The 15,671-nt window shown below is 38.9% G+C and overlaps 2 protein-coding genes across 2 annotated transcripts; both read left to right on the forward strand.

Moving 5' to 3' along the window:
• Positions 1-5,321: 5,321 nt before the first annotated feature.
• Positions 5,322-8,706, forward strand: dmrt3a (doublesex and mab-3 related transcription factor 3a). The gene is made up of 2 exons (XM_019099607.2): positions 5,322-5,938; positions 7,208-8,706. The coding sequence occupies exons 1-2, from the start codon at positions 5,557-5,559 to the stop codon at positions 8,164-8,166; spliced, it is 1,341 nt and encodes a 446-aa protein (XP_018955152.1). The 5' UTR covers positions 5,322-5,556; the 3' UTR covers positions 8,167-8,706.
• Positions 8,707-12,591: 3,885 nt separating this feature from the next.
• dmrt2a (doublesex and mab-3 related transcription factor 2a) lies at positions 12,592-15,661 on the forward strand. The gene is made up of 4 exons (XM_042724594.1): positions 12,592-12,783; positions 13,118-13,482; positions 13,767-13,869; positions 14,346-15,661. The coding sequence occupies exons 2-4, from the start codon at positions 13,144-13,146 to the stop codon at positions 15,413-15,415; spliced, it is 1,512 nt and encodes a 503-aa protein (XP_042580528.1). The 5' UTR covers positions 12,592-12,783; positions 13,118-13,143; the 3' UTR covers positions 15,416-15,661.
• The last annotated feature ends 10 nt before the right edge of the window (positions 15,662-15,671 follow it).

Genomic DNA, 15,671 nt, shown 5'->3' on the forward strand with positions numbered 1-15,671 from the left:
TGGTCTCTCAGTTTGGTTCACTAGACACAATCATGGGGAAGACTGCTGACTGCTGATCTGACAGTTGTCCAGAAGACAATCATTGACACCCGTCACAAGAAGGGTGAGCCACAAACAGTCATTGCCAAAGAAGCTGGCTGTTCACAGAGTGCTGTATCTATGCATATTAACAGAAAGTTGAGTGGAAGGAAAAAGTGTGGAAGAAAAAGATGCATAACCAACCGAGAGAACCGCAGCCTTGCGAGGATTGTCAAGCAAAATTGATTCAAGAATTTGAGTGAACTTCACAAGGAATGGACTGAGGCTGGGGTCAAGGCATCAAGAGCCACCACACACAGACGTGTCAAGGAGTTTGGTTACAGTTGTTGTATTCCTCTTGTTAAGCCATTCCTGGACCACAGACAACGTCAGGGGTGTCTTACCTGGGCTAAGGAGAAGAAGAACTGGACTGTTGCCCAGTGGTCCAAAGTCCTCTTTTCAGATGAGAGCAAGTTTTGTATTTCATTTGGAAACCAAGGTTCTAGAGTCTGGAGGAAGGGTGGAGAAGCTCATAGCCCAAGTTGCTTGAAGTCCAGTGTAAGTTTCCACAGTCTGTGATGATTTGGGGTGCAATATCATCTGCTTGTGTTGGTCCACTGTGTCTTTTGAAAACCAAAGTCACTGCACCCGTTTACCAAGAAATTTTGGAGCACTTCATGCTTCCTTCTGCTGACCAGCTTTTTGAAGAAGCTGATTTCATTTTCCAGCAGAATTTGGCACCCGCCCACATTGCCAAAAGCACCAAAAGTTGGTTAAATGACCATGGTGTCGGTGTGCTTGACTGGCCAGCAAACTCACCAGACCTGAACCCCATAGAGAATCTATGGGGTATTGTCAAGAGGAAAATGAGAAACAAGAGACCAAAATGCAGATGAGCTGAAGGCCACTGTCAAAGAAACCTCCACTTCAATACCACCTCAGCAGTGCCACAAACTGATCACCTCCATGTCACGCCGAATTGAGGCAGTAAATAAAGCAAAAGGAGCCCCTACCAAGTATTGAGTACATGCACAGTAAATGAACATACTTTCCAGAAGGCCAACAATTCACTAAAAATCTTTATTTCATTGGTCTTATGAAGTATTCTAATTTGTTGAGATTGTTTTTTGTTAAATGTGAGCCAAAATCATCACAATTAAAAGAACCAAAGACTTAAACTTCAGTCTGTGTGGATTGAATTTATTTAATACATGAGTTTCACAATTTGAGTTGAATTACTGAAATAAATTAACTTTTCCACAACATTCTAATTTATTGAGATGCACCTGTATTTCTAAATGTGCTGTTGACATGAAATTTTCACCAGATGTAATCCATACATACAGTACAAAGAAAACAAAACAAACAAGTTCAGCAATTAAGTTGTGTAATAAAATGGAATGACACAGAGAAAAAGTATTGGACACATGAAGAAAGGGAAGGTTTAGTCTCATCTGGTGGCCTATAAAAAGGTTTCTCATTACCAAGGTGTCACACAAGATGGGTAAATCTCATGATGGGTAAAAGCAAAGAGCTCTCTGAAGACCTTCGCAACCTTATTGTTGCAAAACATACTGATGTCATTGGATACAGAAGGATTTCTAAACTTCTGAATGTTCCAGTGAGCACTGTTGGAGCCATAATCTAGACATCATTTCATCATAAACCGACCACGACCAGGTGCTCCTCGCAAGATTCCTGACAGAGGAGTAAAAGGAATTATCAGAAGAGTTGTCCAACAGCCAAGGACCACTTGTGGAGAGCTTCAGAAAGACCTGGAATTAGTAGGTACAAGTAATGCACTCAACTGCCGTGGCCTGTATGCACGCTCACCACACAAGACTCCTTTGCTGAAGAAAAAGCATGTTGAAGCTCATTTCTTCTGCGAATATATTTTTTTTTTTTAGCTGTTTGAACTCTTATTCTGACGGCACCCATTCACTGCAGAGGATCCATTGGTTAACAAGTGATGTAATGTTAAATTTCCCCATATGTAACAGCATGAATATGAAACCCTTTTTCCCAGGCACAAAGGTTGTAAATTAATACAGTGACTGTACAAATGAGCAGTAAAAAGTCTGATTGATTGGATGAAGCTGTCAGTCAGTTAGTGACAATATCTTAGTTATTGTTCTAACTTAAGAGTTTCAGTTGCACTAAGTTGTATAATTTAACCTATTAGAGTGGGTTATAATGGCAGACAACTATTTAGTTGTCTGCCTTTGTTCATGTTGAGATGGAGAGGGTGTGGGCCCCGTCAGAGTCTCAGTGATTTGGGTGCCCTTGGAGGCTCTGCCTACACAGAGAGAATACTGGACAGATGTCCTGTCATTACTCACAACATTGAAACTATTGGCTGCCTGTCAGAGAGCCGCAATGAAAGAGCAGCCGATTGGCTCTCAATAGACAGCTCACAGACTCAACATTGAGTCTATTCATAATAACCACTATGAACCTCAATTAAAACCAACAGGAAGTACAAAAAGAGCAATCAAATTAAATAAAAGAGCATTGCTTTGCAGAAATCAAACTCTATAAAAATATACTTCAGTCTTACTAAGGTTTTTTGTATTTTTCTTTTTTACATGTGTTAGAAAGGTATTCAGTCAAAACTGCAGTAAAGTGCAAATATTTAGATTAAACATTTGATGTGTATGGATGTCAGTGCTCAACGGCGGAACCCTTAGAACTTCTTACAGGCAGAAAAAAAGTCATCTTTTGTGTCTGTAGCCTTTGGTAGCACTGTTTCCTCTGAGATTAATCTCTATTATTCTCATTTGTAAATTGCCGGGATAACTGCATTTGGTAAATTAATTATGTAAAAGTAAATTATTAGGGAGTGCAAGTACCTCCCTTGCTGAATAGTTGACTATATAGGTTTAGTTTGTGTCATTTACTCAGTTTATGGTTTCTTGGATCTTGGACCTGAGACATTTACTGGCTTTATTCTGTCCTTCAGTATAAAACAGCTTTTGGGCTCCACATAGATAAAATCTAGAACTATTAACAGTGGTTCACTTAACCCTCAGAAAATGTTCATATTAATTGTAACCTTTCACCATAAGAAATTAAATCACTTTTTAATTTATTTTTTTATTTTTATTTTTTTTATTAGTGGTATTATAACTTTATTAACCTTAGGAGGAGTATTGTTTCTCTCTTTCCAAACATCAGCCTTTCCTTCTCTGTTCTCTCTCATCTGTCAGAAATTGTTCTCTCGTGAGTACTTACTAAAATTATCTTCTGAATGGATTTAATCTGTAAAACTGTCATGAAGACAGAAAGAAGATAGCTACCATATGTGTATATGTGTCTTAATCTGATTTTTTTTTTTTACTGGTAAGCCTTTGGCTTCATTCATTTTCTTCATCGTATATACTGTATCATTAATTACCTTCAGAATAGACAGATATCTATTTATTTTTTCGCTGGTTGGTTGGTTTGAATTTTATGCTTATTTTATTTAACGTTTATATCTCACACGAGACTAAAGTCAAACAAGTTACTCAAAAACACTCTTCTTACTTGTAGAAGACGACTTTTTGTGTAGATGGTATTCTATGTTCATCTTCATTTCTCTTTATTCATTATGTCTATGTACATTGATGCCAATCACATTCAGCATAAGAAATTTGTATTTTACATGAAATATTTTTAATGTAAAACATTACATAAATAGGAATACATATATTTAAATATAAATATGTACATATATTTGCGGTCTACTTCTATGGTCAACTGTATTTTGAGGTTTTTTTTCTCCTTTTCTTCTTCTAGTTATTTATTTTATTTATTTATGTATTTATTATTTTTTGAGAGAGAGAGAGAGAAAGAGAGATTTTTTTTTTTTCAAGTAGCCTATTCATTTTCTGCAGTGTTGGTGAGAAACGTAAATAATTTTATTAGCATTTGTGTTGTCCTCCCACTCCCCTTGCTGTGAATTCCCCTCGGCAAACGCAGACATCATGCGGCATTATCTTCACCTTGAAATTTCATCTGCTATTTTCCAATTAAAAGCTTAATAGCCCTGGAAACCGAGTTCATGTGGTGAAGTTTACCGTGGCCCCCAATTCTCAAAGTTGTGCTGCCGGGATCCCATTACGTGCTTGAATAAACCCATTTAGGAACAGAAACGGGACTCGAGGGTGCCCGGTGTTGAGTTTCACTGGACTTAAGAAGCGATGGGCATCATTTTAAGAAAGGTGTGCTGCAATTTACACCCTACATCGCGCGCTAAATTGCATTTAAAATCTATGTAGCCTACAGTATGTTTACTGTGTGCACAAAAACAAATAGACTAGTTTAATGCAGTTGACATCGCCCAGTTCGCTTGATTCAATTATTCTTTTTTTCTTTCATCTGATTCTTTCAGAATTCATTTGGTACAAGTCCAAATCATATTGCTCGATTAACTCTTGCTGCATGTCGGACTATTCAACATTTTTCATGGGAATAAGTTAAGCGCTCATTCAAATGCAAACCACCATATTATTGTCGCCTGTGTTTAATTCGAATTCCCAGCGTGAGGTTAAACTAAATACCAAAGTGGTTGCAGGAGCGCACAGCAGTTATGTGAATTCTTCTCTGCATTCCCAGTTAATTCTTGAAATAACTGCACTCCTAAGAGCCTCCTACGATGTTGGAAAATTGCCGTGGGTCCGAATTTAAACAACCAATGAAAATGATAGATTATTATTGTTTATTTTTATTATAATTCTCTATGGTTTTCCCAGTATGCAAAAATTGGAACTTGTTAAAACCTGTATTGTGAATTGAATTAGACTGTTTAAAATAATGTGAATTATAGGCCTATTGAGTTATTTTCGTGGGGTCGACGTTTCAAGATCACTTATTTTCGTTAGGCTATTTTGCTAATTAAGCTCGTTTCATTGAGCAGATTTGTTTCTGGTAGGCTATATAGTTAGCAAACACTAACTTTTTGTTTGTGATATATCCTAATTGTGTTGTGTACATGTAAATGTTTAAAAATTAAAAAAATAGCCTAAATAAATAATTTACAACAGTAGGTTCTGTTGATCATATACAGTTCCTGCAGACTATTAACTTTTACAGTTATTTGTAAACGTTTGTAAATAAAGACAATACAAACATTTGAAACACTTGAAGCCATTTATATGTAAACTTCATATAGGCTAAGTATGTTATATGTAAAAACCTTATTAAAAAAATGTCAAATGAATGGCTGTTTTTATTAGAAGGTTGCATGTCGGCAAAATATCCCCCAAAATTCTAACTGTAATTATAAAAGCGAGACATCCTCCCTCCATCCAGTGTCAGGGGAATGTAAATTGCTCGTGACCGTGATGTGAGAAATAGAAGTCACTCGTTAGTGCGTGTCAGATCGCCTGATGCACTTCTTTATTGCGGGGCGAAAGGTGGATCCTCGACTTAAAGAGTCAACACCTCTCATCACGAGTGTAGCGAGCAGCAGAGGGGCTTGATCTCTTGACAGCACTCTTCCTCTACATCTTATCTGATGCACTTGCGCCCCTGGCACCTCTGGAAACGACTTGAGAAATGAATGGCTACGGATCGCCCTACCTCTACATGGGGGGCCCGGTGTCCCAGCCGAGAGCTCCCCTCCAGAGGACCCCAAAGTGTGCCCGCTGCAGGAACCACGGGGTGCTCTCCTGGCTGAAGGGGCACAAGCGTTACTGCCGTTTTAAGGACTGCACTTGCGAGAAATGTATTCTGATAATCGAGCGACAGCGGGTCATGGCGGCTCAGGTGGCGCTGAGGCGGCAGCAGGCGAACGAGAGTTTGGAGAGTTTGATCCCTGAGTCTCTGAGAGCGCTGCCGGGGATCACGGTGGGGAGCGGAGAGCAGAGCGCGAACCCACGATCAAGCGACATAGACCTGCGCTGGAGCACAGAGACGGTGACCCCTAAACCGCCGCAAGGTAATCGCTTGTGTTAGTTACACAATATTTGAGACCTTGTACTCTTTCGAATTTCGTTTTTTGGAACGCTAAAAACAACGCGTATTGCGTTTTGCACGTGGGAAGATTCTCTCAAAGTAATTATAATTAATCCATTCATTTTTATTGATTACAATTATCCTATAAGCGTATATTTATTATTGTTACAAAACGTATTAGACTATAAAAACGAAACCGAATGATCTTAACTGAAAACACGACTGAGTTCTTTTGAAATAACTTCACAACTTTAAAAAACAATCACAAATATGTAACAAAAAAATATCTTTGCAGTAGTTTCAGCAGCAGTTTTACTAATCGAGACAACATGATAATGCAGAAAGCGGGCATTTTTGTTTCCTGGATGCATAGCCCATTTTCCTAAACCGCTAAAAATACACTTATAATAAGAACTATTATTATTCATTTTCTTCTAATTAAAAATACATTTTATTCTTCTTCTTATGGTGGTGTTACTGAAATGTTAACCATCACAAACACCCACCAAACATTTTTTCACTGTTTGCGTTAGGCTACATTAGATTAAAATAGCTAGGCTACATCCCAAACCTGAACGTTCTGCTAAATTATTTAGTCAGAATTATACAAACAAATATATATATATATAATCCGGGATTAATCCGAACGAAACTGGCATCGGCCCACCATTCGTCATAAACTTGGATCCTTGAAAGTTTATTATTATTATTGTTGTTGTTGTTGTTGTATTCTGGGATCGACATTGCACATCACAGATTATAGAGTAGGCCCTGTCGGTCATTTCAGAGGAAGGTCAAGCTGAAATGCAAAGAAAGTCCGAATAATGCAAAATGTTTCTATAATAATCAGTTTGCAAAACTGTAGTTAAGTGGAATCGACCAGAGATTTTTCACTGCCACTGCATCAGCGTTTTTATGTGAACAGCTAATAAAGTCACCCATTATAAATCACAGCAGTGCTGACAGGTCAGTAAACTAAAGGTTGCACTTCTAGTCTGCAGAATCGGACAGTGTTTGAGTATAGCGAGTAAGCTGGACTTTAATGTGTTTAAAGTTAAGCTATTAACTTTAACTATTTAAAAAAAAAAGTCAGACCTTTTAAAGATTTAAATGTATGTAACAGTTAGATTGAAAGTTTTATAATTATGTTGACTGTATAACATTTTAATGTTGCTGCAGCATCACTCTATTACCATCTTTGATTATACAGTACATAATGCTCATGAGCTCTTTGCTTGTGTGTGTTTTCCAGACCTAAATGAGGACCTGTCTGGTGGAGAGAACGGTGGTAGTGCCAGTGACAGAGAACCAGAATCAGTCAGCTCCCCTGAGGAGTCCAAACCTAACCTGTGTTGCACCCCTGACACCTCAGACCCAACTCCCCAGGTTGAGGAGTCGCGCTCTGGCCTGTCTAAATCCTGCACTGACCCAGAACCCAAAGCTGACAACCCCAAATACTCCCCTGAGCCCAACATCCTCATCGAAGGCCTCTCCGGCTCTGTATCTCTCCCTTTCAGCCTGAGGGCCAACCGACCTCCACTGGAGGTCCTGAAGAAGATCTTCCCAGCCCACAAACCAGCAGTCCTGGAGCTCATCCTGAAAGGCTGCGGTGGGGACCTGGTCGGAGCCATCGAGATCCTGCTCTCCAGCCGTTCTACGATGAAACCAGAAAAGGTTCTGTCTGAAAACTCAGATGCTCTGGTTCTCCCCTCAAACGGCCATCTCTTTGAGCACCCGCTGAGTTCGTACCCGGTCTCATCTTCCAAGTGGTCCGTCGGTTCGGCCTTCCGTGTTCCCGATTCCCTGCGCTTCTCCTCAGAGCCTTCTGCTGGAGTTGTACCAGGCCCTCTTAGCATGCCGCTCCAGCACGGCTTCCCCCAGCCGCCTCGATACCCCCTCATGCTGAGAAATTCATTGAGCCGTGGCCAAGCCGGGCCCTTCATGCACAACGATTTGACTCTTTGGAATACCATGACATTACAGCAGCAGTATCAGCTGCGGTCACAGTACGTCCCTCCGTTCTCAGGCCCCTCAGCCGGAGTGATCCGCAGCTCACCACTTCTCACCAGCAGGCCCACCGAGGAGCATCGAATCAGCATCCAGGAGGACAGCTGTCCTGTCATTGCCAAACAGAGCATGTTTGCTACAGATGAGGAGTATGATGAAAGATCTGACTCCTCAGACTCCAGGATCCTGAACACTTCCTCCTAACTCCTCTACGGTTTCAATAGATGGATGGAAAAGCACTGAAATATGTTTCAAATGGGTTCTTGAAATGATAAAAAAAGAGACACTGCTCATCTAGGAGCGCATTGAAAAGATATACAGTGCATTACTAGAGGTATTGTATTTCTAATAGATCGAGGTTGTTGTGCCAACTTAATCATGTGTGGAATAACATTAGCTTTCATTTTAGGGGGGAAATCATTAAGGTACTATTATTTGACCAAAAAGTCTGAATAACTTAATATATTTGAGCACAGTCATCTCTGTTTCCACTTTGCATGAAAAGTACCATTGATAACAGTTTAATGTAGAAATATTCCAGCAGTCCTGCATGTAAAAGTATGGCAAATAAACCTTCTATGTACTGTTATTGTCACGGTGTTTGCCTCAGTCAAATACCTATGTATTAGATATCTGTAAAACGAAACAAACTCTTTAAAATAAAACAAACAAACAAAGAAATACATATAAAACTGCCTTAAAATATGTCTTCAAAAATTCAATAGCAACTCTTTAGAATAAAAAATAAAATAAAACAAAGTGACACCTTGTATTCTCCTTGTATTTAATCCCCCACAAATTCAGTTCTCATGCCTACAACTGTAAGGCAGGCCATATCTTATTATATTTTATTTAATTATGCAATAATTAAGTCTACCACTAACAATAGGCTAGGCTACTAAAAAAAACTTCTCGTCATCGTTCTTTATTTGTTTATCATCATAATAAAACAACATTCGCTGTTTGATACTGATGATTTTCATTATTTAACGTAAATGTGAAAAGCTTGATTATAAAATGAACGCAGTGTATTTTTCTATTTGAAAAAAAAAAGGCTTTCAAGTGGACCTAAGTGTAAGCGTTTATCAGTGACGACATGAGCAGAAAAATGAGTTAACCGCGCCATCTAGTGGACATTCTTAACAATAGAGAAACTTTCAAGAAAAGCCCTGCTTTCAAGTGTGGCATTTTTCGTAGAAATGTAACCCACACACCTATCCAACATCAAAGGCAATTCTAAGCAATATGTGGAGACAAAATGTTTAGAATGCATTATTTTATAGGAAACATGAAAATTAAATTAAATTAAAATCATTACAGCAAATCCAATTATCCATGTTTTTGTCAAATTATATAATTCATACTTTAATAATAATAATAATTATAATTATTATATAATAATTATTTTAATAATAATAATCATGGAAAAATATTTTTGGAATGCCTCACTATGAAAACATCAAAAATGACTCAATACAGTCACCTTGTGATATCTTGTGTACAAAAGAAGACATTGCGTCATTAAAGTTGTTATACTTTGCTATCTAGGCGTACAATTCGACACTGATTCGTCACTACAATTCGTTCTGATACTGTCGTAGCTAGCCTACATGATAATACGTAACTTACAGTCTACATATTCATTCAGAACTAAATGGCGTTTTGTTTTGACCTGTTGCTTATTTAAGACACCCTGTTTAGGTTTCATAGTGTTTATAAATGTACAATGTAATGCTAAACCAGCGGTCGCTGAGTTTGCAGGTGTTGCAGTTCTATTTAACACATCTGTTGACTTAACCGAGCGACAGCTTTTAATGCTGACATTTGAATTTGTGCCTCTAAGTCAACAAGGCCCTGGGTTCTCATACATCAGCAGGACAGACAAATTATGAGTGGTTAAGCATTCAGCAGGCTGCACGTGTTACCGATCCATCAAGCATCTTCAAATGCTAATTAACATAACAGGGAATTCAGTGAACTCACAAATCTCTAGTCTACACTCCGATCAGGTTACATTGTAGTGTGTAACGTGTGACACACCCTGAATCAAACCAGAAGGCCTGTCACTGATCATTGGTTGTAAATAAATATCCTCGAACGTGTCTGAGGGCGTTTTAACCATGATGGACCTGCATTTTCACTGTAATAGAAAGTAAACTATAGAATAACCTGACTCCTGAACAATGCAGGCTACTAATACACACACATAGGCATTGCTTCTCAACACAAGCTAGCCAGTACATACTTAAGGGAAATAACGGAATGACAAAGAACCGACAAAGTCATTTTTGGGTATAAAACAACCACTTGCGTAGGATATTCTATAAATCTTCACGCATAGGGATTGCTAAACAATAAAGACACTGCGATTTTTCTCCGTTTTGCATTGTCATATGTGTTAAGAAAAAGGAAAAAGAGAAGATCAAAGCATTCCACATGGGGAAATTGCACCCTGGGTAGCAGTTGGGTTTGCTGGCCGTAACCTTGCTAATAAATTAAGAGGGAAGAAGGGCGAGTGCACAAGCTGCACCTGCACGACAAACATCTTCACCACATGTCAGTAACAAAGATAACAGACAATTAACCGAAATCACCCTTTAAATACCATCCTGCTTAACTATATTAAAGAAAAATGTGTTGCCAGTTTGCCAAAGCCAATGAGATCATTTCCTGGATAGCCTAATAGGCTATAGAGTATGATTTTTTTTTTTTTTAAATCCTTATTAACTCTTTTATTTATTTATTTATGTTTGGTTATGATAGTAGACTATATTAATTCATTGTCTTTAATATATAGGCCTACAAAAATATAGCTAGACGAAAAATTTCATGAATGTATTGACCATATTCCGGCGCCATATTTAGGATTTGTTTTTTGTTTTTTTTTTGCATTAGACCTGAGTGTCGATTATTCAGCTGACGCAATAATAAAAAACCCCCAATAAATAAATAAATAATGGAAACGTCTTATACGAAGTAGCCTAGCTACAAACTAGCCTACGGTGAACGAATTATAGCCTAGGCCTGTGTCTATCCGCGTTTTCAGATGAAAATAACCGAGCGAGCCTCCAGTAAAGTGCATTATTATTATTATTATTATTATTATTATTATTATTATTTAATATTTCTTTAATCTATATATATTTTTAAAAGGCCTTATTTAAATATAGTAAAACAGGTTACAGACATTTCGTAATAACCTACAAATCGTGAAGGACAATTGTGGACAAAATGCCGCTCTGGATTAGAAAGCCTAAAATTGTGTGCAAACTCAAACCACATATTTGTTGTTTATTTAAACCAAACAAGCTTACTCTCCCACGTCCCGCATATGCTGCAAACCCATCACGAACAGTAGCTGTGACATTCTTTAGTGTCAGTTGATTTTACTTTGTTTTGAGAAACATCACACATGCTAGGTCGATCGGGACAAAGAGAATTGTGTTTTGTGTAGCCTTCCCGCATGCTTAGTCAGTGTTTTTTAAGTATCGCTTGTTGTGTCAACTGTCATATCACGCTCTATCTAGAGCTGAAAACTGTGTGTAAATGCATCCCCGAAGGGTTGTGGATTGCCAACAGCAACTCAGAAAGATATTAATTGGTGTAACAAGAGATCTAGTGTCTTGTTAACAGCCAAACAACCGCTTCTTAACATTAAATTATAAATTGGTCTCTCGGAGCAGTCTTTATATGAATAATTATAGTGTATTGCAATGTCGCCAAAATACAGACAAATGTCTTAATTAAAAAGATGAGTAATTTTAAATGAATATTAGGCTATTCAACGTTCTAAGATGTGGTGTGTTTTAAGATATATAATATAGCCTATATGACCACATAAAGCTCGTCTAATTCATATTAGCCTAATATTTATAAAATATTTATATCTTAAAGCAAACAAACAAAAACAAAAAACACCTGTATGGCAACGCTGTTAGGCGCATTTGAATAAAAATGAAAATCCATCTCCAGTTTTTGCATTCACCAGCTGTAATTTGAATGTTTTCAATTAGTGGTTACTTTAACCACTGCAAGCACATTAACGAAATATTACAACGTAACTTGCAAAAACGCTTTTGCTATAACATTAAACATCATAATTTTGTTGTCCAGACATTCAAGGGTGATTTAATAAGTAAACCGAAAGTTGCCTAATAATCACGGAATATAAAAAGCGTTGATATTTTATGCTACCGCCAAAGTGTCAAGTTTGTATTTTTCTTTTATTAAAGTTTTTTATTAATACTAGGCCTACTCAGTGCCGTGTCTAATCTGGTTAAAATAATTTAACATAAGCTACCTGATGGTATTCGCAATAAATAAAAGCCTATATAGGCCTATGAGCCGAGACATGAGGGTTTGAAACTAGACGTATTAAACAGCTGAACCCCCATTGTCCTGCGTGATTAATTGATAGTTTCCTAGGAATGTTTTATTTGTAACTTCACCCCATTAAGAAACTTCGTTCAGAGAGTGATTCCGATTCCAGCCAACGGGGAAGCTCCGTTCTCATCAAGCCAATCGGGACATGATGTTACACTCCGTCTCCTGATTGGCTCGTTGTGAGCGGAGCTTCCCCATTGGCTGTGGTAGATTTGCTGCGCGGATCTTAGAGTTGAAAGGCTGAGAGAGGCTCTCATCACATCACAGTGACAGATCAGGTAGAGTAAATGTCGCTCACTGATGTTTATGTGAAGGTGGCCTGATTTCCCTTGGAGCAGCGCTTCTTATCGCTTCAACAGCTCTGGGTTCTATTCTTATAGAGACTCTTGGATATCCACTCGTGTTTTTTTTTTGTTTTTTTTGGTCTTCATTGGCTAGGTAAGTGTCTCTGAAAAAAACTCGGAATGCCACTAATATATATATATATATATATATATATATATATATATATATATATATATATATATTATATATATAGTAAAAAGTCAGAACATAAGTTTTATTGGTGCTTTAATTTTGGAAAAAGTAAAATCCAAGTTACAATCTGCAGTGCTAAATTCATGAAATGTTTTAAACCTAGTGCAAATCTAATCTGATTTTTGAAACCTCAAGTAGGAGTGGCAATAGTTAATTGACAGGTTAAATTAATTATAAATATATATTACAGGCCTTCCAAATAATTTACTAATTAGTTCTCTTTTCTTCTGGACAGCATTTATTTAGACGCGTCCTGTAAAAATGACGGATCATTCCAGCTCGGAGTTTGAGATCGACGTGGAGGGCCTGGAAACAGAGAGCGATGATCAGGCGGTGTTCACCGAACCCGGGGAGGACGACGCGGGGACCAAAGACGACGACAAAACCAGCCGCTTGAACCTCGGCTCTGGAGACCAGCGCAAACTTAGCCGCACTCCGAAATGCGCCCGCTGCAGGAACCACGGCGTGGTGTCTTGTCTGAAGGGGCACAAGAGATTCTGCCGGTGGAGAGACTGCCAGTGCGCGAACTGCCTGCTGGTGGTGGAGAGACAGCGCGTAATGGCTGCTCAAGTGGCACTGCGCAGACAGCAAGCGACTGAGGTGAGAGCAAGCAAACTAATGAAGTTCTGAACAGGCTATTTAGATCATTTATTGTTATCAGTATCAGACTGAGGAGAACAAAATGTAAGACCGAAAGCTTGAGAAAGTGAAACAAAACGGGGGAAAGTATATTTTTCTGAATGTAGTAAGTTAGATCAAGGAATTACTGAGTTGCAACAGTAAAAAAAAAAAAAAAAAAAAAACGGTTTAACCCCCCCATAATCTGATCCAAGATGCTACTTTATAGAGTAAATATCTTATAAATATTTATTATTAAATTTTAGGACAAAAAGGGAATATCCGGGAAGCAAATACCGGTGGAAAGAAGAAGTATATATCAGCGACACATCCATCCATCGACCATGCTGGCAAAAAGTATTTTAGAAGGTGAGTTTTTTTTTTTTTTTTTTTTTTTTATAAAGCATGCATAAACTAAGAACTCTTCTTGGCTTCTTGTTAAAATCTGATGGTTGATCTAGCTGATCTTTTTCCTTTTTTTTCTTCTTTTCAAAACTAATTTTACCCCTCTTTTTCCCTCTTCTCTCAGACTTTCTTGGACTTCTGTCCATTTCATATAATTCACTTGGTTCCTCTCTGGATATTTTCATGGCGTAAGCTCTCAAATACAGCACGTTTAGCCTCTTATTATACATAATAATAATAAAAAAAATATAAAAAAAATAAAAACTGTGCATGATATTATCAGTGCTCAAAATTTAATCAACACATTTATGTGTATACTAATAATTCCACTGGAAAAAAAGGATTTAAATTCAATTAGAAATTCTTAACAACAAAAAGTGGCATAAATCATATCTGTTGTTATTTGTATATTAAACCAAATTCATCTTCTTCACTGACAGGATATCGTCCAGTGCAGAACGACCCATTTCTGGGTGCCAGTCCTGCTCTGCCCCCTCCTCTGAGTGACCGCATGAGGAAGAGACGAGCCTTTGCCGACAAGGAGCTGGAGACCATCATGCTGGAACGAGAGTATAAAGAACGAGAGCTTCTCGAGTCTAGCCAGCCCAGCTCTGCCTCGCTCTTCCTCCCCGGCAGTATGGTCCACGCTGCTGAGTATAACTCCTACAAGACGGCCTTCTCATCCTCCCCGGCCTCTTCCACGGTCGAACCTTCTCCCAAAGATCTCTGTGGTTTTCTGCCCGGCTGTCTGGATCTCTCCCTGCAGTATGCTGCCACAGGTGGAACGACAGCTAACGTGGAGCTCATCTCCTCCAATGTGAGCGTAGCGACCACCTACCGCCAATACCCGCTCTCACCGCGCTTCGTAATGTGGCCGCGGGGCAGCAGCGGTATTAGCGATGCCCTGTTATACCAGCAGTGTCTCTTGAACGCCACCGCAGTCCAGAACTTGAAACCTGGAGCTGTTTGGGATCCAAAGATGATGACCTCCACCGAGAGCCACCCACCCGAGCAGGAGCCGGCCACCCACCCGAGCATGGCTCCAGAGCCGTGTGACCTCCAGCCAGGGCCCAGAGAGGCTCAGACAGGACTCGGCCAGAACAGAAATGCCCGTTCAGCCTTCTCGCCTCCTAAGAGGGTGTATGGACAAGCTTTCCCTCCGCATGCAGGGAGCCATGAGCATGTGATCAACAACATGAGCAAAGACACTGCCAAGCACACACTGTCCATGAAGCTCAACTCCTTCCATTCCCTCATACAGCAGACACTCAATGACAAGCATCCAGAGATGAGTGGGCCGTACTGCAAAGAACTGCTGGAGGAAACAGCGAAAAAGTTCAGGGAGGGTACTGCCAAAGACACAGTGGGACTCAAAAGCTCAGAAAGAGCGGGAAGGGACCTAGTAGCAAAGTCGAGGAGCACCAAGGTCACCTCAGGAGAGTCTCTGTCATTCTCAGTGGAAGCCATATTAAAAAGACCCGCACTTTCTTTAAATCGGACATCCCAGTAAGGCTTCCTGTAAAAAAAACAACAACCAAAAAACAATCCTTAAAGTACTTGTTTATTTTGTACTGAGTGTATATTTATTCACACACACACACATTTGAAATTTTAGCAGAGAAAAGACAGAAAATCATTAATCTAAGCACCATTTAAAAAAAAAAAATTGCTTCTGTTTTGACACATCTGTATATATAAAAATTTACATACCATTTCAGACATGCATGTTGTACATAATACATCACAATGTGTAGAGTATTTAAATG

Source organism: Cyprinus carpio, chromosome B5 (genome assembly GCF_018340385.1).
Source record: "Cyprinus carpio isolate SPL01 chromosome B5, ASM1834038v1, whole genome shotgun sequence".
In the NCBI taxonomy this organism is placed as follows: Eukaryota; Metazoa; Chordata; class Actinopteri; order Cypriniformes; family Cyprinidae; genus Cyprinus; species Cyprinus carpio.

Coding starts and splice junctions, on each gene's coding strand:
- dmrt2a (XM_042724594.1), top strand. CDS start 13,144: ATGACGGATCATTCCAGCTCGGAGTTTGAGATCGACGTGGAGGGCCTG. Junction 13,483..13,766: donor GCAGACAGCAAGCGACTGAG/GTGAGAGCAAGC, acceptor ATTAAATTTTAG/GACAAAAAGGGAATATCCGG. Junction 13,870..14,345: donor GGCAAAAAGTATTTTAGAAG/GTGAGTTTTTTT, acceptor CTTCACTGACAG/GATATCGTCCAGTGCAGAAC.
- dmrt3a (XM_019099607.2), top strand. CDS start 5,557: ATGAATGGCTACGGATCGCCCTACCTCTACATGGGGGGCCCGGTGTCC. Junction 5,939..7,207: donor GACCCCTAAACCGCCGCAAG/GTAATCGCTTGT, acceptor TGTGTTTTCCAG/ACCTAAATGAGGACCTGTCT.